Source organism: Microtus ochrogaster, chromosome 8 (assembly GCF_000317375.1).
Source record: "Microtus ochrogaster isolate Prairie Vole_2 chromosome 8, MicOch1.0, whole genome shotgun sequence".
In the NCBI taxonomy this organism is placed as follows: Eukaryota; Metazoa; Chordata; class Mammalia; order Rodentia; family Cricetidae; genus Microtus; species Microtus ochrogaster.
The window spans coordinates 15,514,081-15,541,089 of NC_022015.1; the positions used below are offsets into that span (position 1 = coordinate 15,514,081).

The following is a 27,009-nucleotide window of genomic DNA, read 5'->3' on the forward strand; positions in this document are numbered from 1 at the left end:
TGTGTGTGTGTGTGTGTGTGTGTGTGTTCATGCTCACTCGGGTGCACATGTGTGTGCAACACATTTGGAGACCAAAGGATCCCCTCGAGTGCTGTTCCTCAGGCACTGTCTATCTGACTGTCACTGGCCTGGAACTCACCAAGTAGGCTAAACCGGCAGGCGACTGAGCCCCAGAGATCCATCTGACTCCACCTCCCCAATACTGGAATATAAGTATAAGCCATTACTCCTGTATTCTTTAATGACAGTTCTGAGAATTGAACTCAAGTCCTCAAGCACCTTACCGGCTGACCCACCCCCCAAGGCCCATTTTTTTTTCAGTTAAGTTTTAACTGAAGAAAAACAAAGGCTACTCTGAAAGTATGTCGGTAAGGCCTTCTCCTCTGAAGGTGCCTGTCTGACTCGGCCCCTGACATTTCAGACTTGCCATATATGTCTTCACGTATTTTCCCACAAAGTTGCAGGGCAGATAATGGAGAGCAGCAATAACAGTACCCAAGTCCAAAGGCTTCAAACATCACCACGTTTCATTTTCCTGGTCACAGACGGCATGCAAATGGGAGGATAGAAAGTGAGGGACCCCAGCAGGCTGTGGCATGCCCTGTGATTTTCCATCGCTAACCTGGAGGTAGAGATGGGCCTCCAGCCCATGCTTTACAGAAGTGAGCTGCACTCAACAACCCAGGATGCCAGACTTTGAGAGAATGGCACCAGCATTAGCCAGGCTCAGGGCAAACGCCTTCTCAAATGGCATCCAGATAATCCTCCCAGCAGCCCAAGGCCTGGTGTTGCTCATTCCAGATAAGAGGAGCTGGAAACAGATTGAATTAATGTACCCAAGGTCAGACAAGGGTTGTTTATTTATAAATGCACGCTAGCATGAGAGTTTCTAGAGTCAGGCCCCGTGGTCAGGGTTTGAGACACAATAGTTTTCCCTGAGACTATTCACAGCCAGGAAAACTCCACTGTGAGAATGTAAGACCATTCTCCTGCCTCAGATGGGAATGCCCCAGTGGGCAGGGGACAGCGACAGCAGTCAGGATCATTACATGAGTGATACCAAGTCAGAAGACCATACTACAACAGCCTGTCTCAGATTAGGCTCTGGGTGCTTGCTGGCACATGATCTTGGCACATGATCTATGGCTCATGATCTATAACATGTAGATTCCTGAAAGGTGGGCTCTAAAATCTTCCTCATGTCAGGGCAGGTCCAACATGAGAAGAAAATCATCTATCACAGATAATTCACATCAGGAGATGCCAACCTGGTCACCCAGCCACTCTTTCTGCTTCCTTGAAAACTGCTCCCTCCCCCAGTGGGAGGACATCTGATAAGCCATATGCATTTCAAACAAAATCAAAGATCCCAGTCCAACAGCCACTGGTAGCCACAGGTGATGGGGCCAACCACACTGGTGTTTCTATGAACAGGGAGCTGAAACTTCTAGATCTCCAACAGGTGCTAAAGGAGATGTGAGGAAAGAAGGTCCCTGCCCAAACAACCGTGTTTGCCCACATCAATGGGAAAGCCAAGGGGAGTGGGCTGCAGTCTGGGAATGAAGCAAATACACAGGGAACTAATATAAGAAGCTACACAGCCCAAGGAAGAGGGCGTGTTGAGGCTACTCCTGGCACCAGGCACCAGCCTGACCCTGGCTCTAGTCCTGAGAGAGCCCTTCTCTACTTCTTCCATGGCTCATGAGGAAGCCTTAAAGACTCCTAGAGTCATGGAAGGCCCCACCTGTTTGCCTGTTTAAACTATTTTAAGCAGGTTCCTGTCTCTTGAATTCTAGAAGTAAGACTGTTAAGAACTGGCCATGCACTACGGACAGGCTGGAGCAATCTCATGCCCACTCCATCTGGAGGCCTATCTAGCCTCATCTGAAGTTCAAAGAGCTCACTAAACTGTGAGTGAAGAGCACAGATTACATGGGGGAAAGAAACTGTCTCCATTTCCCAGAGACAAGGGACGGCTATATAAATTATGGTATGTCTATCGGATGTCCTTTGTTGATGTTCTAGGGGCACATGTAAATTACTCTGAAGACCCACACTTCAGTATGAAAAAAAAACAGCACCCTACCAAACAAAAACAAAAATACAAATTACGGCTGGTGTGATTACACTCACTATTACATAAACATTACACACTGAAGGGTCTTACTACTCACAGGGATCACCACCACTGTGTGTTAGTGATGCTTTTGTTACGATTTGAATATAAAGTGGCTCCTGCAGGCTCACGTGGCCCCCAGCTGCTCACACTGGTTTGGGCAGTTGTGGAGACTAAAGGAGAGAGAGCCTGCTGTAGGAAGAGGACCACTGGGAACTTGTTCCTGGGGCTACATTCTACCCTATGTATTCCTGAAGCAATCTCTGTATCTTTGTGTGTCTGTCTGTCTGTCCCCACCCTATTCCCCTGCTGACTGGCTACCATGATCCGAATGAGTTACTCTGTTCTATCCTGCCCTCTGTCCCAGGATGGTCGAAAACCACGAACCAAAATCCAGAACAGAGACTCTGACTGAGGCTGGTCACAGGTGCTTTGCTCTCCTCCTCCCTCCAGACTCACTCTGCATTAGTGTGACCTGTGGCTGGAGAGAGCACTAGTTAAGAGTACTCACTGCTTCTGAAGAGCATTTGAGTTCATTTCCCAGAATTCACCATGGGACAGCCCACAGTTGCCTGTAACTCCACTTCTAAGGACCCAGTGCCCTCTTCTGGCCTCTGCAGGCACTGCATACATGTGATACACATACATGCATTCAGGTACATACCACTGAGTGCACACATACACATAAAATGAATATTTTTCCTTTTTTAAAAAAATACTTATTTATTTTTTATTTATTTATTATGTGTACAGTGTTCTGCCTGTACGTCTGCCTGAAGGCCAGAAGAGGGCACTAGATCTCATCATGGATGGTTGTGAGCCACCATGTGGTTACTGAAAATTGAACTCAGGACCTCTGGAAGAGCAGCCACTGCTCTTAACCGCTGAACCATCCCTCCAGCCCAAAATGAATATTTTTAATAAGACAATTAACATAATATACTAAAAACTTGTAAGAGAAATAATTTCATCTCAAAACTATCTGAGAACACCAGCCCATAGAACTGTCAATTTCCCCATGTTCCTGGGAGTAAGCTAGCTGGGTAATTATCTAGCCCAAACCTACTCCAGTGCGTACTGCTGAGTTGTCGAAAGGAAAGAATAAGAAGTTCATCTGTTTTGAAAGTGCGTATAAATATTAACTAAGATGCACTAAATGCTGGGACAAGGTTGAAGTTTAGTAAGGGCTCAATCAGTTAATAAACACACAGTCCTTCTAATCTGCCAATCCTGTGTTTGAGGATTTTCTACTCACTAATTTATCTGCAACCTAAAATCAGTCCTTTGAGCATCTCTGATGTCCAGACTGAGTCAATGGACAGGAACATTCCCAGCTTGTTATGGTTTGAACCTGAAATTCAAGAAGGTCTCACCACCTCCCAACAACAACCAAGCCCTTGGCCAAGCCTTTAGCATGGGGGCCTCTCTGGGACACTGAAGAACCAAACTATGACATCGTGGCCTATTTAATGCCACAAAGTTCAGTTTTTATTTCTGCTTGTCAATCTCATTATTTAAAATGCACAGCGCCATGACCACCACCATCAGTATCTTTTTGTTACTGTTTCTTATGAAGAAGACATGTGTGGGTTTGAGGCATGAAGCAGCCTGCCGCTGGCCCTGTGTTCAGTGCTGACAACCAACAGTGTGCATTATATACTTCAATGTATCTTTCCAAAAATACACATAAAGTAAGGACCATATACTGATCTGTTATGACTAGAGGCTTGAAGTACCTGTGCTCCTTATTCCTGTAAAACCAACGGTCCGTTTGGTATTTGCAAATCCAGTGTCTGTGATGACTTTGGATCTCTCTCAAGTCATGAGAATGAACTGCAATGTGCAAAGACCATGAGGACCTTCCTTACTGAGCTAACTCAGTAAAGAGTCTCTGCCAACTAACTAAAAACCTGCTTGTCCATTTTAAAAGCAGCCTGGTAAGTCGACAGTATGCCAAATGCATTCTGAAGCAAGTCCAAAGAAGACTCCTGTGAAGCATATGACTTTAGTATTTGTTTTTCAGAAGCTGGTGAAGTGTGCTGTCCAATAGAAAAAATAAAATCACAAAATAGTTCCCATCACTTTATATGCATACGTACTTTTATGTGTACATAGTATAGAAGTCTAGAAAGACACACAATGAATTGGTAATAGTATTAGCCAGCTGGTACTGTTTTTAAAAATCTTTTTTGTGATATGTATACACAATGTAAGTAAGCGTGTGTGTTTTCATGTATGTGAGCGCCCATGCGGAGGTCTGAGGACAGCCTTAGGTGTTGGCCCTGGCCTTCTACTTGTTGCTGGTAACAGGATCTCCTTGGGCTTTTGTTGTTGTTTTGCAGTGAACAAGACAGGCTAGCTGGCCTATAAGCACCCCAGGATCCTCTTGTCTGCACCTCCTGTTTTGCCATAGAAGCCCTGGGAGAATAGAGATGCGCTTCTGCACCATCTGTATGTGGATCTGGGAACTCAAACTTACGTTCTCATGATAGTCAGACAAGAGCTTCACCCACTGAACCATCGCCCCAACCCTAGCATCCTGCTTAATGTTGAAAGGTATACCGGAAAAATCAATAAAGATACAGACGCAGATAAATGAAATAGAGTATCTCAAACCCCACTGCAGTGAGTGGTGAAATCGGAAAACGTGGCTAATTTGCATCACAATCGTTCCGTAAATTCAAAGAAGCCTAGATTTCAGAGTCAATACAAAAAAGAATGTGAAATATTTTCTTTTCCATTAATTTTTATGACTACATGCTGAAATGATACCATTTTTGATATCAACTAAGATATAGTCTTAAAATTAACCACTGCTTCCAAAGAAGCACTTACTTAGTAAGGTGCAGAAATATTTTAGTGTATGGGTGGCTAATGTAGCATTTCTGGGGGATGATAAATTTCTAATGGAACACAGAATTCAAATCTGAAACTAGCTATTTGCTGGCCCCTTTCTTAGGGAAACACATGAACCAAAGTTTTCAAAAAAAAAAAAAGAGTAGTTAGTGTCTGTCGTGTGGACTAAGGGTAGCCTCTTTAGATCCAGCTGAAGGATGGCAGTTGCTATCCAACCAAATTCTGCATGATATGGGATGTAACCGGAAGGGCTCTGCAATTCTGTGACTTCATTTGGAAGAGGCTTGAAAACGAGTCTTCCCACTCTCCCGCTGTCCTGCTGCCTTGGATGTCGATATGATGGCTGATGCTCTAGCAGCCACAAAGAACATGGCCACAGCTCAGACACAGCAAGGTGTTATGAGAACGATACAACATTCTGTCTTGTTCAGACCACTGTTAACTCCCAGTATATATGGCGTTGGAGACTGACCTTTTTGTTGCTCTGGAAGGAATCTAGCAGCAAGCACAGCTTCCTTCGCAGCACCTCTAAGTCTCTGGAGACACTTGGCGGCTCGTCTTTGGCCATCTTGAAATGTCCTCCAGTCTCACTCGAGAGTATATCTTCTACCAGTAAGTTCTTTGATGGAGCACGTAGCCCAATCTTTCATGTCGCTTGTCTCTTGCTATCACTGGAGGAAACAGGAAGTGTCTTGAATCATTAGTAGTCCCCAAGGAGCCTGTACCATCCCCTATGCACTGATGGCGGGCATGCAGATGGACATAACTTGACAATATTTATCAAATTTTTAAGCCGCACAAACTTTGATCCAGCAATTTATTTTTCATGGACCTCAATGAGATGATATATGAAAATATACTCAGAGGATGTGTATCACACACCTGTTTATAATATATAATGACCAGCAAGATGAAGAAACTAAATCCATTTATTATAAACACTTCATTGTTTTACACACACACACACACACGGTATAGAAAAGGAGCTAGAAATATATCTCTGAGAGCATACATCTTTCAGCCTGAATATTGAAAAAGACATATGACAAGCAAGAAAACTGAATTCAAGTCTCCCGCCCCTTCCCTCAGCCCCTCCCCCTCTCAGTCTTCCTTTTCTCCTACAACAGGGACTTGGGTGCTTTCTATTCTTCATTTGGCTCCCAAACACCTTGCACAATGCCACCTTTTATTTATGTGTGGCAAGGTCCTCCTCACTCACAGTACCTGTCCCCAAGGCCTTGGCACAGTTACTTTCTGTCACTCTGACAGCCTGGAATTTGCAAGACTGTCTTCACATTGTTATGCATTTTCATGAAGGTAATGAGCCAAATTAGATACACTTTTAACTCTGGCTGAGTTTTCAAATAAAAAAATTACAACGTTACTCTTAGGTTTTCCAGAACACCTGTCTGGATTGGACAGAATGGGATCTCTGCAAATCTCCTTGCTGCCAACTTCCTGCTCTCACCTACTTGTGCTCAGTAGATTCTGTCACCGTGCCAAAAATCACCGAGACCCTCGATTTATTTACCATATGCCTACTATGCGCTACAGTAAGGAAACATACCTTAGCGCTGTCTACACCACAGAGTCTAGTGCGTATGGCTTCATCACTAAAATGAGTTCTCGCCTCTTAGCCAGGGGAGAACCAACTCCTACACACATTTATGTCGTTAATGCAACAGCTTGTACTGTTGAATTTGGGATGGTCCTTAAGGTCACCTAATCTCATCTCGACAGCGGGCTAAAACAAGCCCAACTGCGCCCCCCCCCGCCCCCGTCCCCCGTTACAAGTCTTCTTTGACCTGGGAAACATCCAAGTGCCAAGGGACCGGTCTGGAGAGTCTGACAAGGCAAGCGTGGGAAGAATGCGGAGGACCGCAGTTAGTGACAGGCATCTACCTAGCCACCAATCAATTCCCAGACCCTCTAGTCCTTCTGCTAGGGTCCATTGCAGACACCAAGCAGCATCATAAGAAAAGACAGAAGTCGCCACCCCAACTAGCCTAGGGCGCCCCTCCTACTCTGAGCTTGGGGGTCCTAGCCAGGTTCTCAGAGAACAGGCCCCGCCCCTTACAAGGCTCCAAATAAAGCCTTGGCTCCGGACTCTGGCGTCCCGCGAGCAAACCGCCACCGCGAACGTTCCAGCTGCGGGTCGGGTCGAATCCGCGAACTGGGGGCAGGGCCTTCGGGTCGCCTTTCAGATAGAGGAGTGTGGAGAGTTTCAATCTAAGGCCAGGGATCCAGAGAGAAGGAAAGAATGTGATGCAGATGGAGATCTGATCCCGGATCGCGGGGCCCCAAAACTACGAGACGGGAACTCAGGGTAGTTGGGTACCCTGTCACTGATCTGAGGGAGCAAACCCACCTTTGACACCTGCAGCTCCCTCCTGCTGTGGCGCATGGCACCCCCGTTGATCAATCCTGGGGAGGGGGTGTGGAGGCCCAGGCAAGACTCCAAGTCTTCCCATGCAGGGTTCCCAAAAAGAAGGCAGGGCCTCGCTCGTGGACTGGCACTGCCCACTTCCCTTTTTTCTTTTTTCTTTTTTTTTTTCCTTTTCTTTCTTTTTCTTTTCTTCCTCCCCTCTCCCTCCCTCCCTTCCTCCTTTTTTGTTTTTTAAACAAATCTAGCTGTCGGTGTGTAAGCGCGGAGATGGCTAGAAATGGTGGGTGGGATCTCCCCCATAACCTCCCACCCGCACCCAGCAACTCAAGGCTTCAGACACCTTCAAGACCAACCCAGAGCCCATCAGCTGCAGGCGAAGGAAGCTAGCGCACTCTCCCGTGGCCGACCCTGAACTCCTCCACTTCCCAGGCCGAACTTCAAGGGTTCAGCCAGTCGGGGTCCCCTAAACTCCACACCCCACAGCTTTGCTCTCTCACCTGGTGCTGGCTGCCGCGCTACCCAGCTCTACAGGCTTCTAGGGCGGGAAGCGAAGTGGGAGGAAGAAGAGAAGGGACGCAGGCCTGATTGAGGACAGGAGCTGGACCTGCTCCTCCCGCCCCTGGCGAGCGCTCTTCCTTCAACCAGAAGAAGCCCCGCCCTTCTGCCCCGCCCTTCGCCTAGGCCCCGCCCCGACCGATGACCAGCACAGGTCCCTGCCCCGCCTTCGCAGGAAGGACCCGGTTATCCCGGCGCCCAGCCGCGCGGCGGGCAGCTTTGCTAGGAGCGTTCGCTTCTTCCCACACACTCTAGGAACAATCCCACAAACCTTCTAGACTTTAGAGAACTAACGAGAAAATGAGGGCTTGAAAACAGTCACTTCCAACAGCGGTGGCTTGGAGTGAAAGTTTTGAGGCCAAATCTCAGGTGGACTGGCAGCCCAAGGTGGGTTTTTTGTTTTGTTTTGTTTTTTTGTTTTTGGTTGTTTGTTTTTAGAGGAATTTAGGGTTTCCCCTTCTCGGCACAGATCCAGTTCTGGATTCGTCCCCGGAGTTCAAGTCATACGAGTCGGTGAGGTGCCTCGTAGCCTGGCAAGTCTAGTCATGAAGCAGGTGCTAATGTTGGCATTCAATGAATCTCAGAGAAGGATTATCTCCACATTACGGATTTAAAGACAAAAACAAAAACAAACAGAGAGCTAGAGGGATAAGGTTTATAGATAAACTCGAATCCTCTTCTCAAGGATCCACGGTAGAGAAACCCACGTTTCCTGGTTCCAAATACAGGCCTGAGGAGCGCGTTTACTCGGCGGCCGTGCTATTAGCATTTGGGATGGGATGAGTCTGTTTCTGAGACGTCCTGAGAGCACTGTGGGGTGCTTGGAAGCATTCCTGGGTTCCACCCACGAAATAAACACAAATATCTTAGCAGCCCCTCCCAGCTGAAAATGTTTCCAAGGGGGTTGGAGATGGGACGCAAACATGCAGTATCCAGAAACACTGCCTTTGAGCTTACCGTGAAAAACTGTGGGCTGGGGTCCCCATCTAAGGGCCCAAGTCTAGCTGTGGCTGTGTGACGTCGGGGACTTAATCTCTCATGGGGAGCATGGTATATAAGGGCATGCATGTCTCTGAAGTTTTTAATCTCAGGCACTCTTGTCTGGCTGTCTTCACTTTCTGGAGCTGCAGTATGATACGTTTCCCACGAGAGGAAAAGAAAAATATACTTGTTTTCCTTAGACCATCAGGTCCTGGTAGATATTGCTTTGGAAAAATTGGGGCTTCTCTGGGATTTCAGCTGAAGGGTGCCATCTAGGGGTACCTTTTGAATCCTCTAGCTCCTCCAGCACCCCCCCCCCCCCCCCAGTGTCACTGCCTCTCAGACAATACCTTGTATTTCTCATCTGGGGGTCTAGCATCTCTGTACCATCGAGAACTTGGCTCTTGGTTAACATTCAAAGGACTGATAAACCCACATGAAGCCTCTCCTAGGCTTCCCCACAGTTTTCTACAGCAACAGACTGAATATTTTTATCCTTTGTGCCCCAGTATAATAGTATCAGGTGGAGCTTTTGTGAAGCCATTAGTCAAGACAATAAAGCACTTATGAATAGATTAATGCAGGGCAGGCAGTGGTGGTGCACACCTTTAATCCCAGCACTGGGAAAGCAGAGGCGGGCGGATCTCTGTGAGTTCAAGGTCAGCCTGGTCTACAGAGTGAGTTTCAGGCTACACACACACAAAAAAAAAAAATGGATTAATGCTTTATAAATGGAGGACTGGGGAGTTTTCTTGCCTCTTTCAACTATCAGAGAGCAGAATAAAAAGATGGCAGACTAAACTCCTCCCTGCAATCTCACTGTGCTCACATTCAGACTTCAGGCTTCCATTATTTTGAACTATGAGAAATACGTTTCTTGTTTTTCTTCGTTTTGTTTGGCTGTTTTTGTTTTAATGTACCACTCAGACTGCAGCACTTTGGGATAGGAACCCCAATGAGCTAGCACACTTGTTCTAGGTAAGCAATTCCCTTTCAGCCCTCTGAGATCTACTGTGAACACTGGCTCTGAAGAATAAGAAGTGGGAGAGAGAGGATTCTTTAGCAATGCATTGACCCAGTTGCTAGTCAGAGCCAGAATATGGCCTGAACCCAGCTGACCTCTCCTCCCTAGACCGTCAGATTTAGCAACTGAAACTATAGGACTCTCAGATTTCTTTTTGAGGCAAATAACCTATAACTTTTTGGTATAAGCATGTTTCATATGTATTCGGGATATATTTATTTTAAAAGATATTTTGCCTCAAAAAATGCTTACCTGAAATTCGGAGTTTTTCTGGTCATCCTGAGTTTTATTTATCTGGAGACCCTGGGGATTGGAGTTGAGGACAAAGAGGGTCTTAAGGCTGACATTATTTCTTAAGAATAAACAGGCATGTGCCCTGGAGGATTAGTTCTCTCCCCCTCTTCCTTCTCCTTCCCCTCTTCCATTTTCATTTCTCTCTCTTCCTTTCCCCCCCTCTCTTCTTTCTTTGGAAACAGTGTCTCACTTTTAACCCAGTCTGGCTCTAGCCATTCCTCAGTCTGTACATAAGTTTATAACTAAAGCTGTGAGCACTTCCCATAACCACATGCAAGTCCGAATTTTGCTATTGACCTTTTGGAGTGACTACAGACCGGTTGTTTGGTTAGTTAGTTAGTTAGTTAGTTAGTTAGTTAGTTAGTTGGTTGGAAGGTTGGAAGGTTGGTTGGTTAGTTTAGTGTCTATATTTCCAAACATAAAAATTGGAAAAATGAGATTTTTTTTTCTCTTGTATTGTTGAGAAGATGCCCTTTACAGGGCGGGCATGAATACCAGCAGATCATGTCAGTGAACAGAAAGTCTTCTTGTTTTAATGGCTTTAAACATAACTAGTTCTTAAAGTACATTACGTTTCAGACAGCCTATCTTGCTACACAGGAGGCCTTGGACTCATTACCATGCTCCTCTCTTTCTACTCCTCACGTACATAGATGAGAATCTCTCCGATGTGCAATTCACTGCTACATTATATCTGACTCTATACACTTCATGTTTGTGTGTGTGCTGGGCGTCAGATCTGGACCTTGTATGTGATAGGCAAGTGCTCTATTACATTTGAGCCACAGCCCAGACCCTCTACATACTTTATGATAAGAAACATTAACTCAAGGGACAAGGAAGGACTCTCTACAGAGAGCCAAATCTTGAGTGTAAAGTGAGGAAAAGGAAATTGAAGTTCTTGGTGCTTTTCAAAGGAGCTTAAAATGCCTATGCCCTGGGAAGTTGCTCTCTAAAAAGAACAGTAAAAATGTTTCATTTTGTAGCCACTCTGACTAAGGAAAGCTAAGGTTGGAAAACTAACTCTGTCTTGATTTCCTCTTGAAGAAACGGGAGGGTCAAGAAAATTAAAGGGGGAAAGTGAATGAAGAAACAGACAGGCACCTTAGCATTCTGAGAGAGCTTGAGAAATCTAACTTGGCTTTAAAAGACTTTTGAAAGCAGCCATGTGCTAAGTGTTTTGGATGTTGGGGCAGTGGCGAATCTTGGGTACTTCCATGAGAGTGTATGTGCTTGTGTGCCTGTAGCTATAATACTGGTGCTAGCCACAACATTCGTAAAGAACCTATTGCATTGAGTAACAAGACTATCCCAACCTGTCCTGGGCAGAGGAAGTTCTCAAGATGCAAGACCACAGTGGTGAAGTAGGGAAAGGCTCATGGTGTAGCTCAGTTGGTAGGATGTTTGCCTGGCATATGCCGGCCTGCTCTCAGTCCTGTGTAAACTTAGCACTAAGGAGGGGGAAGCCAATGATCAGAAGTCCAATGTTATCTTCAGACCCTGCCTCACTGTGTGTGTGTGTGTGTGTGTGTAAGTCATAGGCAAATTAGGATGAATTTACAGTGTGCGAACTCTTTTAGGTGTGCAGTATCTCATCAAACTCACAAACAGACCTGGTGAAGTGGGCACTCACAGTATGACCAGAAAGTGGTATGGAATTTGTACACAGAAGCTGACAGTCACTCGACACAAGCTGAACATTCCTTAACAAGAAGTGCAGGATCTGAGTTAGACCAGTCCAACTCTGGACTTCAAGACTCAACCACCAGCTGCTGTGTCTTAGACCTTTTCAAGATGATCATCTCTTATTGTTACATTCCTGGGCCGTTACTAAACACTTTCTCAATTTCCTTCGGTCACTAACACTTCCTGCTGCTCAGCTCAGCCTCCTACCAAGGGAACCAGCAGGTCAAGCCCAGTCTTGTGTTTAAACATAGAAGAGGCCCCTCCTCTTAGCAACAGACGCTAAAGCCTGGTTATCCACCACAGTGCCTGGGTATAAACCCCATTATGGCTAAAACTGCTCAAGGAACTCCCCAGGTTCCCAGGGGTGTTATCTGGGATAGCAAGTTCCCTCTTCTGGATATTAATATGTGACCGTGCTTCAATTTTGTCCTTTGCAGAGACATCAGGCTGTTCTAGGAAGTTCCAAGAAATCTACTGAAAGGAAAGAAAGAACAAACACTGCAGAGTGGAAAGTGGAGGATTTCTGCAGAATGCCATGCTACCTCTTCATTCTTTGTCTTTCCTTCTCTCCCTCTCTGCCAGGGAACTCCCCGGGATACCAGCATCTATGACGTCAGAGAAAGAGTTCTGTGTCAGAGTGTCCAGAGGGTCCGAAAATTCCGCTGCTGCTGTCACCCCCATTCTCCTCTAAAGAATCGCAGGTTTCAAAGCAGCTGGATGGGAGAGACTGGTCCTCAGAGGAACTGAGAACTCCTTATTCTTTCATCCAACGGAACAATTAGAACCGGCACCATGAGCTACCCCGACTGCTCATTTCAGGAGGTGGGTGTGAAGTTTAAGGCGTGCTTTTCTGTACTTGTGTCTTGAACGTGTAGGGAATTGAGAGTGTGGGGGAGGAAGGACTTTTCCCACAGAGAGATTGCCATGGTGGATTTCTTTGACCTGGAAAGTGTGTTAATCCCTTTTTCACTCTGAAATTTTAGAACCCATCGTTCCTTCCCCTTCCCTTCCAATGTCATCAGATACACACCTTGGATTGCACATCAGAGCATTCTGGGGTACATTCTGACACAGTGTTGGGGCTGGCAGAGGGGGCTGAAAGCTCAGTGGGTAAGAGCGCTTACTGCATAAGCCTGAGGACTTGAATTCATAGCCCAGAACCTCTGTGTAAAAGTTGTGGACGTGTGTGACTGCAATGCCAGTAGTGGATGGAGATGAGGGTTAGGGACAGGAATCCTGGGGCTTGCTTGCCATCAGCTTCGCTCCGGGTTCAGTGATAAACCCAGCCTCAAGAGAATAAGCTGGAAAGCAACCGAGCAGGACACCTAACACCTGCTCTGGCTTCTGCCCATATGTGGGCAGGCACACCCCCACAGACATTGCTAATTTATAAAACAATTTTTAATTTAAAAATTGCCGTCTCACATAGGCACGAAGTTACCTTGTCGTCTTATCACTGGGGAGACTGAGGCAAGAATATTGTGTATCCCAAGGAGGTCTGTACTATATGGTCTCAAAACAAGAACAACCTTATCAGAAACCAGAGTCTTGGCCCTCACCCTCAAAGACTCTGATTCAGATGTGACGTGCCATGGTGAAGAGCCAAGAGCTCTATTTTTAACTCAGGGTGGAATGGTTCTGGCATAGCAGAGCCGTACAAGCCATCATGTGCAATCTGAAATAAACTGTCTGAACTGGGTCTGCTGGTTTATGCCAGTAGCCTCTGCACTCGGGAAGCCAAGCAGCGGAGATGAGCCTGAGGTGCATAGCAGACTCCACCTTAGAAACAAATAAATAAGCAAACAGACAGACTGCCCCAAAGTCATCTGCCCAAACCTCATGCAAGCATCTTGGATGAAAAAGCCAAGATGCCAAGACTCAGAGGAACATTTAAAATAGAAACTTAATAAAATTATATCTGCTGCATATCCAAGCCCATGGTCTGAAGTGAAAACTCCCTAATATTTACCAAGGAAGATACTGAGACACTCAGGTTGTTAGCATGCCATTTTGCATAGCTAAGAAGCTGTTAAAGAATTTCCTGTTTCCTCCTGTCAAGAGCCACGTTGTGCCACATGGATTGAAATTGGAGTAGGTCAGGTTTTCCCACCAGGACTGTATTCTACTTCTGGTGGAAGGATTAGCTTTCCCAGGTTCTGTTGGCACTAGAATCAGGTTTACCCCACTGTGAGAAGGAACACAATTACCAAGACCCCTCCCAGATTCCACAAGTCGGGGTTTGGGGCTTAATTGCTCCTTCCTGCTCTTGTTGTGACTTACCCAAGATGTTCTGGTTTGGTGGTGTTTGTTGCTGTTTGAATGAAGATTTTTATTTAAGACAAATTTCAAAATCTAGGCCAAAGGAAAGATTGCCACAGACCACAGATACCTCTTGCTTACAAAGACACAATGGCGACAGCCCTAACCTCGTCATCAACACATGTCTTATAGCTGGGACCTAAAAAGGCTTTCCTATCCTTGAAAGCACCCTTGCCCAGCTCTTCTTTGGTTGGTATTGGACTTGCTTTGAATGGCCAGATCCATTTCCAGTTGATTCCTGTTTTGTTCCCCTCACTGATGCAGATCTGGCATGGATTTCAGTCATAAAAGAGAGAATTCTTGGAGATAACTGGTTAGTTCTCAGGTCCTTGAGATTGAGGTGGAGAGCAGAGAGGCTGCCAGTGATTGAGACCAGCATATTAAAGCTGGTTATGATGGTTCATGACTGAAACCCCAACACTTTGGAGGCTGAGATAGGAGGATTTTGAGTTTGTGGCCAGCCTGGGTTATAAGTCCCTATCTTAAAAAAATCAATAATTCAACAATAAAAATACAAGTCAGTATACCAAGTTCTATAAGATGAAATTAATAAGATCATTGGTACTCAGGAGCATCGGGCCTGAGGTGGGAACCAAGCAGCTCTACTCTGAATAAGTATCCATTGCCCACTATTGGGAACAGTCCTTGGAAAACACTGAATTGGGCTGTGAGATCAGCGAACCCATTCCATGCTTTCAAAGATCTCAAGCTTCAAGTTCATCTGTGATCATAACTTTTTCTGTTCTCATTTAATTTTTGGACCCATGACCTACCTAGAATAATTTGCCATGTAAGGGGTTCTTGCCATTTCTGACATTTCTGGGGTGATGGGTGATGCACATTTAAAAGCTACTGCCCTAGAAGACAAGTCTGCCTCTTATGTGCCTGGGGCATTTTGCATACCATTCTGACTCTTGGTTTGATCAGCTAGAATGGGACTAACCCCCCCCCAAAAAAAAAAAGGTTTTCCATGCCTGACATGCAATCATTTGGCATTTGGGTAGACAGTATTGATTATTTAATGATACAGGAGTTCCAGGGGAGTTCATGGGGGTTAGGGGTTATCAGTGAAGGGTTAGTCAGTCTTGGTGATTCATGGCTAATAGGGACTCCTATGTCCCTCTTCCACCCCAGCCTGCACCAGTAATCTTGCCCGCCATAATTTGCAGACCCAAGTAAAGAAATCTCTGCCACAGTGTCTCATCTGATACCAGAGCTAGTTCAAAGTCACATCCTAGGGTTAAAGTCAGAGCCGACATTGGCCTCTTGAAAAATCCTTCAGATCGTCTTGAAAATGAAGAACAGCAGAACCTCCCAGACATCAGCCCGGCACTGTCTCTGTCCCAGCCTCAGATAAAATGCTTGTCTTTTGCAATGGGGCTGAGGCTTCAGACAAAAGCCTCATGCAATGCTGTTCAGCCTACAGCCACTTCCAGCTCTGTTCAGGAGAGTACATGGGAACTAAGAGAGAATTGTGGAAGGCTCACACCCAAATGCACATTCACCAATGAAAGGGTGACTCTCACACCCACCTTTTTTAAAAGTAAATAGCAGGGAGTTGCTTATATGCTTGTTAAACATACATAAGATGCCAAGCTATTGCCTGAGTAGGTTTTTAATCAAAACAGCATATGTGTGAAATGCAAGAGTCAACTTTAAAAAAGCTACCCACTTTGGGGGGCCCAACAAGGTGGCTCGGCAGGTGAAGGAGCTTGTCCTGCAAGCTTGGTGAGATGGGTTCAATCCCTAGACCTCACATCAAAGTGGAAGGAGAGAATCAATTCCACAAAATTGTCAACTGATTTCCAACACACAACACTCCATGGCACACACGCCCACATAATGCATGCATGTACACACCATGCACACACTCAATAATACTAATACAACTACTAAACAAATGAAATATTAATGCTAATTAATTATATTAATTATTAATATTATATTAATTAAATTAATTATATGATTATGCATCATATATAATTATGTGTCATATTTATGTATAGATATAATTAATTATTAATAATGCTAATACAAGTACTAAACGAATAAAAATGAAAGGAAGTTTCCTTGTAATCCTACCCAGGGTTGGGCAGGAGGTACACTCAAAGCTTAGGCTTTTCCTGAAGGGTAAAAAAATGAACAGATTGTCTGGGAAGGAAAGGACAAGGAGGAGGGGTTGCAGACCAGACAGACTAACGATTTAAAAACTAAAGCATTCGTGTGTGATGGATGGAGGGGCCTGAGCAGCAACACTGTGTGATCAGACTCCGAGAACCTCTGCAGTTCTCACCCTCTCCAGAGGCCCAGAAACCTCTCCCAGTTCCTGAAGAGAAGCTTTGTTCCTGTTTCCCACAGATTGACAAAAATGACTCCATACATCACATGAGCCACTCCCAGGCAAGGCCAGAGCTGCCCCCTCTGCCTGTGTCTGCAAATGAGGAGCCGTCAGAACTCTATGAGGTGAGTACCCATGACTGCCGGCTCTTCTGCTGAGGAAGAACTGGGGAACATAGCTTGCCTGTGTATGCATTCCTTTGGGTTTTAGAGAAGGCAAACAGTCTTGGCAAGTGGGACTAAGAACTCTTGTCATTTTGTCACCAGAAGACACTACAATGGTATGAGAACAGAGGTTTGTGCTAGAATAAAAGCGTGTTTGCATCTGGCTCTGCCATTTACCCACTGTGTTAGTGAATCTAAGTCAGCATGTTCGGCCATCAAAGGAGAGTGGTTCCATGCCTCTCGCCACCAGGTCCATAAAGAACAACAGTGGTGTTCAACGCCAGCTGTTTTCCTTGGCTTCAGAAATCTTCCATTGGGCAGAGAAGTAGCCATGCACAAAGTATTTCCCGGGGTGTGAGGAGGGTAGAAACATAGCATCCGGTATAGGCAACTCCATCTCCATGGCAGCGGAGCCCAGGCTCACAGAGATGCCTCTGACAGCATCTCCTTCACATTGCTCTCCTTGCAGACTGTCATGTCTCACAGCTTTTATCCCCCCTTGATGCAACGTACGTCCTGGACCCTGGCTGTGCCCTTCAAAGAGCAGGACTGCCACCGTGGACCCAGTGACTCCATCGGCAACAACTATTCTCTGACAGCCCGCGACATGAAGCTGAAAGACCTGTTGAAGGTCTACCAACCAGTCACCATCAATGTCCCTAGGGACAAGACCAGTCAGGGGGTACCAGGTACTTGCAACCAATATGCCATATCTTGTGCAGGATGGGGCTTTGAAATGAAGCTTCTACTCCAGGGTTTTTATCCCAGGTATGCCCTTTGTTGGACCTAGTATCTTTATAGAGCCCCACTCACTCCACTTATGAAATGGAAATTCCTAACATGGCTAAAGTTTATGCATCACTTGCAAGCACCAGAACTGTTTAAACTACTGATGTCCGCACCGTAGATTACTCCAAAATGTTGTGACTTAAATCAAATCATATTCATCATCTCCCTGTTTCTACAGGTGAGATCTCTGCATTTGGCTTAGTTGGGTAGTTCAAGCTCAAGATCTCCCACAATCACACAATCAAGGTGCAGCCGAGACCATAGTCATTGAAATACACAGGGAGGGATTCTCTTCCAGGCCTGTGCACATTCTTAAGTTCTTGTTGACGGCTGCCTATCACCACCAACTCCTCGCCACACGGACTCTCCATGGCTTCTGACTTCCACTGGAGTCAGTGAAAGAGGGAGCAAGAGAGAGACTGTACCTCAGAAACCAGAGAGTTTTTGAAAATTAACCTTAGAACTGTTTGTTGAAAGTGACTCACCAGGTCCAGCGTCATGCCAAAGTCCTGTCATGGAGCAGAGATCATGGGAGTGGGATCCATTTACCACAACATCTCACAGACGTGAACTGATTTCATCCCACCCAACATATACATATGTTTGCTTACAGAACCCTTCTGTGATTTCTATTAGATTTACTTTGGAGACCCTCGATCTGTTCTCTGTCTCAAACCCCTGCATATTTTCCATTTCCCCTTCTGTGATAGAAGTTAATTCTTCAATTGTTATCTTTCAACTCACTAATTTTCTCCTCAACTTTGCTCAGTATTTTAACACATCATGTCTAGAAAAGTGCTGTTGGATATTTGTTTGTTTGACTGGTTTTTGTATGTGTGGATCCTAGTTTTATTTTTGTTGCTGTGATAAAAACACCCTGAACAAAGGATCTTAAGGGATGAAAAGGTTTATTGGCTTATAACTCCAGATTACAGTCCATTATGACGGGGAAGTCAAGGCAGTAACAGTCACAGTCAGAACAGAGAGAGAACAAAACAGCACCCTTGCCTGCTGCATACTTAGCTAGCTTTCTCTACTCTTACACGGGTCAGAACCAGTCCTGGGGCTCTCCACCTTCAGGGCTTGTCTTCCCAACCCCGTTAACAATCAAGACAACCCCCCACAGATAAGTCCACAGGCCAGCCTGATCTAGATAATTCCCCACTAAAACTGTTCTCCAGGTGATTCCTGGCGGTATCACCTTGACGGTTAAAACTAATGAGCAGCGGTGGTGGCTTCTTTCCATTTTCAGATTTATAATCATTTCTATTGTGGTTTTTCCCCTAATTTCTTAATCTCTTTTTTATGGCGCTAGCCCTAAGAATATCATTTGGAGGGATCCTTGAAGGAGTTCTCACCAGTGATGCTCGTTGATTGAATATACATGCATGTCCTTAGGATGTTACCTTGCATATTACTGCCTCAAGGACATAGAGCAAACATTAAATACCCAGTGTACAAAAATCTCACCTAGAAACTTGGGCTTTATGCTCTAATTGCTAATACCATGATTCTCGTTCAAGCCTGTTTGAGTTTCCATAACAAAGTGCATAGTCTGGGTAGCTTATAAACAACAGAATATTTTAATCACATTCTGGGAATTGGAAAGTCTAAAGTAAAAAAGAAAGACAACAAATTCAGTATGTGATGAGAGCTCATCCTGGTTTAGGAACGCTGCATTCTTTTTCCTTCCTATTAAAAAAATTTTCATACAATATATTTTGATCAGTTTGATGATTTCTTCTCCCCCATCCTCCCTACCCATCCAAATCTCTATTTTTTTCTCTCTCTCAAAAGAACTAAAACAAAGGAAAAAACAATAGAACAAAAATAACGAAACAAAGGCCTGCACCCTGCATCCTGCCCTACTCCCCTTGGTATTCCCCCAGACCATTCCCAAGGGTCCCATCCGTGCAGACAGAGAGTGGCTCCAGGCTTCCCGTCCCTGATGGCTTTCTTTCTCTACTCTCACACAGTATCTAAAGCCTCATCAGAGCCCGCTAAGAAGAAAATGAAGTTCTCCAAATGCAAGGAGGATGCTCCCGGGTAAGGTGTCACTATGGATGCCATGGGGTAGAGGAAACTGGACTGAACTAAATCATATTCTGAAAAGTTGGGCAGTGGTGGCACATGCCTTTGATCCCAGCACTTAGGAAGCAGAGGCAGGTGGTTCTCTGTGAGTTCAAGGCCAACCTGCACTACATAGTGAGTTCCAGGGCAGCCAGGACTACACGGAGAAACCCTGTCTTGAAAAACCTAAAATTATATATATATATATATATAGTCATATTCTGCTTCTTGACTTCAAAGCATTGTCAGACACCCAGGGGTTCATTTTTCCCCACCAGTCTTTCGAGGGTCTATATAAAAGGAAGTTAATGAGCTGACTAAAGCCAGTGCTCACAGTCTGTGACCTGCTACACATCGGGGTCATCCAAGGGGCACACATCAGATGTCACTAGATGACACAATGGGGTAGGTGTTCCTGGCAATCCTCAGATTTGGGAAAGTGGATCTGACAAACACAGTGTCTCAGTGGGAGCCCAAGAGTGGACTGCTCCAACCTTTCAGGGTGCCAACGGCCTGCAAACACTCGTACTCCGTGCCCAAGAAGAGTGACGTGGACTCGTGGGTAGCCCACTCAGGAAGCAGACCCATGAGCCCAGAACAACAGCTGGATGTGATGTTGCAAGAGGAGATGGAAATAGAAAGAAAAGAGAAGAAGCCGTCGGAGTTAGACCTGGAGGTACTTTCTTACTGTGGCCCCCGACTTGAGAGATAGCATCTTGGCATCTGAGTGATTTGAAGCAGCGAATGTCAGAGTCGCTTTGGGGAATGGTAACAGAGTACTGAAGCCCAGAAATCTTAGGAACTGGGGCTTGTGAGTCCTTAACACATAGTTTGGCACATGGCAGCCCATGGGGAGGGGGAGGTGGCCAAACTCTTGCAAAACAAGACAGAACTCTCAGTTAAATATGAATTTCAGATAAACAATGAAGACAATGTTTTGAGTGTGTGCGAGTAAACCAGCTGTGTTCTGTAGTTTTTCTGGCAATCCTATCAACCATTAGCAAAATGCAGCCTGTAAGTGTGTTTTATAAAAATAGGGGAAATGCCTAATGAGGTAGCTCTCCAGCTCGTCTTAAGAAAACTAACATACTCAGAGCTGAGCAGTTGTCTTCTTCAGAACCTGCCTGTGACCTTGTCATATGCAATGTGTGTGAAGTGACTGGCCTCAAAAGCATAGTGGAGAGTGACAAAAGGCGTGGGTGGATGGCTGCTGTGTGAACCGGGACCCTCGGCTGCTTGGCGGCTGCTTGGTTGGTTGGGTGGACCAGGTGGGCACCGCCCCTCTGTCATGATCTTTTTCTTGCTTTGTTTATGGAAGAGATACTATTACTACTTGACCAATGGCATCCGGAAAGACATGATTGCCCCCGAGGACGAGGAGGTGATGGTGCGAATTTACAAGTTGATTCCTAAGGTGCTGCTGGCAACCCCAGCCCTGGAACCCCTGCAGGTTGCGCTTCGGACTGAGAAGGAAAGAGACTATTACTGTAGCCTCATGAAAAGCATTGGTAAGGCTGGGCTTGTGGGCACGGAGCTCCTGTGGAGGGCACTGCCTTTCCTCTGTGCCCGTTGCTATGCTGTTGTTGTGATGAGACAGCCAGAAAACACCAGCTCAGAGGAGGAATGGTTCATTTTGTCTCGTGGCTTCAGGGGTCTGGGGACATGGTCAGCTGCCCCTATTGCTTCTGGGTAGTGATGGCGCAGAACATCCCAGCAGGGGCATGTGGTGCCATCTGTTTGTTGCTCAGCTCATCCCACTCAGCAAAGCCGAGAGAGCGAGAAAGCGCATGTGTGTGCTAACAGGTTTCTTCCTTTGGCCTTCATTCTATCCAGGCTTCCATCCTATTAGACGGCCTCTGTCGATATCCTTAGTTACTGGCTCATATGCCAATCACCTCTGGGAACATCCTCACAGACACACCCAGGAGAGTACCATACTAATCTCTCGGGCAACATTCAATCCAATCAAACTGACAATCAGGATGAACTATCACATGGTCAATTAATTTATCAGTCCCCACTCTGATGTCACTGAACTCACCCCGAAATACCATGTGACTTTTAATTCAAATGTCCCACCATCCTCGTCGTCATCACTTCTGCTTCCCTTTGAACTAACCACCATGGTATAGCCATGCTTGTGCAGATCTTGCTAAAACGCGGATTCTGGATTAGTAGATATGCAGCGTGGGTAAAGCCAAGCAGTCATTCAGCGTGGGTGGCTAGCTCCAGGAGGCTCAGATGTGGCAGACAGACATTAATTACACCTCAGTGGCTCTTCTCTTGTCCCCTTGGTTGTCCCTTCACCCTTGGCGGTCCTAGCGCCCTGACTTTCAGCTCATCCTGGCTGGCACGTCCCACTGTGCTTTTGTCTCTCTGCTGCTCCCCTCTCATGTCTGTCACTTTGTGTCCTTTTGTGACTTGAGCTTTTGGATAGTGATGGGTGTATCGCTTTGTCTCCCTCTGTCCTGAGCCCACCCAGTGTCCTGTACACACAGTAGACCACACTGGGAAGCATTTAATGGCAGGTGATTTGAGAGAGGAAGTGGAAGGGTACCCCTGTTGTTTTTATGCTTTGTTATTACTCCTTTACCAAAATGTCTAGCTGTTTCTGTTTTCCTAACTTTCTAATGAGGTGAGTATCATAGCTCCTTGTCTGGTGTCTCACAGAGCCCATCTAAGAATAGACACGTGAGGTCTTTTGCTTCTGGCTCCTCCTTGCTTTTCCAGCCATACACCTTCAGTGCCACCATTGCGACTGATGTGTCTACACAGCATAGCTCACAGCTCCTTGAGCAAACAGTCTGACAGTTTCCCTCCATACACAACATCCCTCTGTTCCCAGTGTCCTTCCTCTAAGAAGCTCATATGCATTCTTCATGGTGCAGCATAATTGTGACGCTACCAAGATTTCCCCAATCTTTCTTTCCTAACAAAACACATTTGCTATCTAAATCTCCATTTGTAAGTATCTGGTGCTGCTTACTGTGTTCATGCATGTTTGTGTCATTATCCCGGTGAGCGAAGTCACCATTCATCACCAATGGAGTCCAGCAAATGCTAACTAAAACCCTGTCAGGAAAAGCGGGGCTCACCCTCAAATTCCAAGTACTTTTCACTGCCAAGTCACACTCCTTCCAGGGAAGTCACACCCATGGGTTACCGCTGACCTGGCCACTGAGGAGGCATTGCCGGGTGGGGAAATGGACAGATATTGACTTCCATTCTAAGTGTCTGAACGCTAGGAGTATAGGATGTGTAAAGACCCTGCCTGATAGGGTGCCGTCTCTTTCCATTCTAGTCGACTACATCCTCATGGACCCGATGGAGAAGAAAAGGCTGTTCATCGAGAGCATCCCTCGCTTGTTTCCTCACAGAGTGATCCGGGCCCCTGTGCCCTGGCACAATGTCTACCAGAGTGCCAAGAAATGGAATGAGGAGCATTTGCACACAGTGAACCCCATGATGTACAACCTCAAAGAACTATGGTTTGCAGAGTAAGACTTGGCCCCTGGTCTTTGGGTTCCTTTCTTTATTGTTCAATACCTAAATGAACCTCTTCAGTACCGCACAGTAAGGGTAGCTCTTGTTCTGCAGTGGAGAGGGCCCATCAAAGATCCTAGACAGAAAGTCTGTGGGTTGTGAATGTGAACCTATCTACAGGTCTAAGGAACCCTCCTATGCATTCCCAAAATGTATTTTCCCTGTCTGAAAGCCCTGGAGCATGGTGGGTAACAGTGTACATTTTGAGCCATTAAGTTACAAATCTTAGCTCTCCTTTGTGGGTAGATGGGTGTGTGAACTCCATCTTTGGGCCCTGCTTTCTTGGCCTCCAAGGTTGAAATAATAAGAGTTCCTACTTCAGAGGGATGGTAAGAGGAATTAGTAACTCAACACAAAGTACTTAGTACCTGATGCGACTTAAGAGGCCAAGGAGAGTTAATTCCCCATTTCCTGCCTTGTAGCGCCAGCACCCTACATCACAACTCTAAGCTTACTCATCTGCCTCTACTTTTGAGATGGATGAAGGTTTGGGCCCTTTTTTTTTTTCTTTATGAAATTCATTTGGCAAGCTATGTTGTCTCTCAGTTGTACTTATGAATAATTATATTCACTCCACCAAATTATAGGAATCTAGATGAGAAGACCCCTTTTTTCTTTCAAATTTCAAAACTCGAGATATGCAGTTGTCTCTTGTTATATACAAAGAGATTGTTTCTGGGACCCCATGAACTCTCAAGCCCTTTATATAAAATACTCTAGTATTTTCGTAAGTCTCATACTTTCCCTTATATTTGTCATAAGGGGTTGCTTAGGAAATAATTTCAATAATAAAATTTGTACCTGTTTAGTACAGAAGCAAGGGTTTTTCAGAATATTTCCAACATGCTGTTGGTTGGATCCAAGCAGGCAGAACCCACAGAGATGAAAGGCCGACTGTAAAACTCAGTCTTGGTTCCTTTTCTGTTGCTGTGATGGATGTCATGACTGAAAGCACCTTAAGGAAGGTTTGTTTTGGCTTGTGGTTCTGGAAGGATAGAGTTTATTACGGCAGGGAAGACATGGCCATAGTCAAAGAAGAATGTCAGCGCAATCAGGAAGCTACCCGATCACATGTCATACACACAGGGAAGAGAGGGAAGAGTAAGTGGGGTGAGGCTAGAGAGTCCCAAAGCCCATCCATAGTGACCGTCTTAGGTTCCTATTGCTGCAGTGAAACACACAACCAAAAAGCAAGTTGGGGAAGAAAGGGTTTATATGGCTTACACTTCCCTATCACTGTTTATTACTGAAGGAAAGCAGGACAGGAACTCTAACAGGGCAGGAGCCTGGAGGCAGGAGCTGGTGCAGAGGCCATGGAGGGGTGCTGCTTATTGGTTTGCTCCTCATGGCTTGCTCAACTTGTTTTCTTTTTTTTTACATTTTTTATTGATATTTATTGAGCTCTACATTTTTCTCTGCTCCCCTCCCTGCCTCTCCCCTCCCCACTTCAATCCCCCCCCCAAGGTCCCCATGCTCCCAATTTACTCAGGAGATCTTGTCTTTTTCTACTTCCCATGTAGATTAGATCCGTGTATGTCTCTCTTAGGGTCCTCATTGTTGTCTAGGTTCTCTGGGATTGTGGTTTGTAGGCTGGTTTTCTTTGCTTTATGTTTAAAAACCACCTATGAGTGAGTACATGTGATAATTGTCTTTCTGTGTCTGGGTTACCCCACTCAAAATAATGTTTTCTAGCTCCATCCATTTTCCTGCAAAATTCAAGCTGTTGTTATTTTTTTTTTCTGCTGTGTACTCCATTGTGTAAATGTACACATTTTTCTTATCCATTCTTCGGTCGAGGGACATTTAGGTTGTTTCCAGGTTCTGGCTATGACAAACAAAGCTGCTATGAACATAGTTGAGCACATGTCCTTGTGGCACGATTGAGCATCCTTTGGATATATACCCAAAAGTGGTATTGCTGGGTCTTGAAGTAGATTCATTCCAAAGTGACTATAAAAGCTTGCATTCCCACCAGCAATGCAGGAGTGTTCCCTTACTCCACAGCCTCTCCAGCATAAGTTGTCATCAGTGTTTTTGATTTTGGCCATTCTTATAGGTGTAAGATGGAATCTCAGAGTTTCAACCTGTTTTCTTATAGAACCCAGAACCACCAGTTGAGGGATGGCACCACCCACAATGGGCTAGGCCCTCCCACGCTGATCACTAATTAAGAAAATGTCCTAAAGGTAGATATGATGGAGGCATTTTCTTCATTGAGGTCTCCTCCTCTCAGATGACTTGAGCTTGTGTCAAGTTGACATAAAACCATCCAGCCCATTCATGAACTTTCTCCAGGAATTCTTCACTTCCTCAGTATTCCACATCACTTTCAAACAGTGGCACCGACTAGGGACCAAGTGTTCAAATACACGAGCCTATAGAGGAAATTCTCATTCAAACCACCCTCCTACCCCTTGAGAGTGTGTGCACAGTGTGTGCACAGTGTGTGCACAGTGAGGTACTTCACAAGGTTGTGCCTCCTGCACCACTCTCTAATTCAAGGACATTTGTGTCATTCACATTCAGCCCACCCCTTCAGCCCCTGGCACCCACTAATCTTCTTTGCCTCAGCAGACCTGCAGGTGCTGGATGTGTAATAGATACTGAATCACATGCTATTATGTGCTCCTTTGTGTCTGGGGTCTGAATTAAACACGATGTCCTCAACATCTGTTCGAAGAGAAGGCAAGCATCAGTAACGATGTTTCTTTTTTGTGACTGAATAACATTCCATAGTTTGGCTATATCATATTTTGTTTATTCATTCTATTGGTTATTTGTGGGAGAGGAGAGTGTGATTTTTTTCAAATGGGATCCTCAAGAAAGGGCATGCATCAGAAGGGAAAGTTCACTGAAAGGTCAGGCTAATGGCTCATTTCAGCTCATTTAGACAGTCAGGGGCACCAAGTCAGCAAGGAGGAAGATTTGTCCAGGAAACTGTATCATGGTTTTCCTGCGTGACCCCAACTATTCAACTTGAAAACTTCTAAGAGGAGAGAAATAAGCTAAGATGTCTTTGGGATTGGTAAAGTTTGTGGATTTGGGAACTATAATGAGATGGGTCTGTGGGAAGAATAGGTTCCACCAATGAGAGAAGTTTGTTAGGATTTAATTAAAGATGAGTAAGGCGGAGACATGAGCCACATCAGTGTTGGTTGTCTGTGTGGTGAGTCAGGCTCTCAGGTCCACTCTTCCTAGAAGTGCTTTGTATTCGGTCGTACACAAACACATTTAAATTCCCCACCCCCACCTAAAAGGACCATAGGCGGTGGCGTTTTAGAAGGAAGAATGTCTGATGGATCGTTAAAATAGATGATGACATCAAGAGGCTAGCCCTGGGAATGGCTAAGGAAACTGGGCAAGGATCTGGTTTGAGAAGTAGTGGGGATGACTTAAGGACAAGCTATGGAAGAAGGGATGCTGGACAGAGAAACGGTGGACCTTGTGGGCTTGGGAAGCCGCAGAGCTTCCCTGGATCCAGAGCAGGGGAAGGGGAAAAGAGGAGCGATGTAGGAAGGATGATGATCATTCATTCAGCAAACAGTCAGAGTGTCTACATGGCATAAACACAGAAACATAATGGGTGTGTGGTAAACCTGCCCACAGGGTGAGTTAGCATACAGTTCAAGATCAAAGCAAGTTCAATCTAATTCTAGGCAGCAAGGCTGGGGAGATGGCTTAGTCAGCTGAGTGCACACATAAGGACCTGAGTTCATCCTCCGGAACTCATGTAAAAAGACAGCGTGAAGGCACATGCTTGCAATCCTAGAAATGGGGTAGGGTGACTAAGCCCCTGGTGCTTGCTGGCCAGTCAGCCCAGCTTACTGAGTGAGTTCTAGGTCAGTGAATGATCTTATCTTAGAAATCAAGATGTCGCCCAAGGAAAGA

At 45.5% G+C, this 27,009-nt stretch overlaps 2 protein-coding genes across 4 annotated transcripts in view; one reads left to right on the forward strand and one right to left on the reverse strand.

Moving 5' to 3' along the window:
* Positions 1 to 8,028, reverse strand: part of Tmem159 (transmembrane protein 159) — a 17,427-nt gene extending 9,399 nt beyond the window's left edge. For 2 of the 3 annotated variants that reach the window (XM_013347719.1, XM_005351159.2), the window contains exons 1-2: positions 7,856 to 8,028; positions 5,445 to 5,643 (exon numbers count right to left, since the gene is read on the reverse strand). In XM_013347719.1, coding sequence (XP_013203173.1) covers positions 5,445 to 5,540 — 96 coding nt within the window. In that variant the 5' untranslated portion in view covers positions 5,541 to 5,643; positions 7,856 to 8,028. Of the gene's footprint in view, positions 1 to 5,444; positions 5,644 to 7,340; positions 7,410 to 7,855 lie in introns of those variants that run through there. The other variant, XM_026781053.1, reaches the window with a different exon arrangement.
* Positions 8,029 to 12,239: 4,211 nt separating this feature from the next.
* Dnah3 (dynein axonemal heavy chain 3) overlaps positions 12,240 to 27,009 on the forward strand; it is a 162,490-nt gene continuing 147,720 nt past the window's right edge. Inside the window, exons 1-7 of the mRNA XM_026781152.1 lie at positions 12,240 to 12,720; positions 16,576 to 16,680; positions 17,189 to 17,408; positions 19,485 to 19,554; positions 20,080 to 20,254; positions 20,897 to 21,086; positions 22,880 to 23,075. Coding sequence (XP_026636953.1) covers positions 12,691 to 12,720; positions 16,576 to 16,680; positions 17,189 to 17,408; positions 19,485 to 19,554; positions 20,080 to 20,254; positions 20,897 to 21,086; positions 22,880 to 23,075 — 986 coding nt within the window. The 5' untranslated portion in view covers positions 12,240 to 12,690. The remainder of the gene's footprint in view (positions 12,721 to 16,575; positions 16,681 to 17,188; positions 17,409 to 19,484; positions 19,555 to 20,079; positions 20,255 to 20,896; positions 21,087 to 22,879; positions 23,076 to 27,009) is intronic.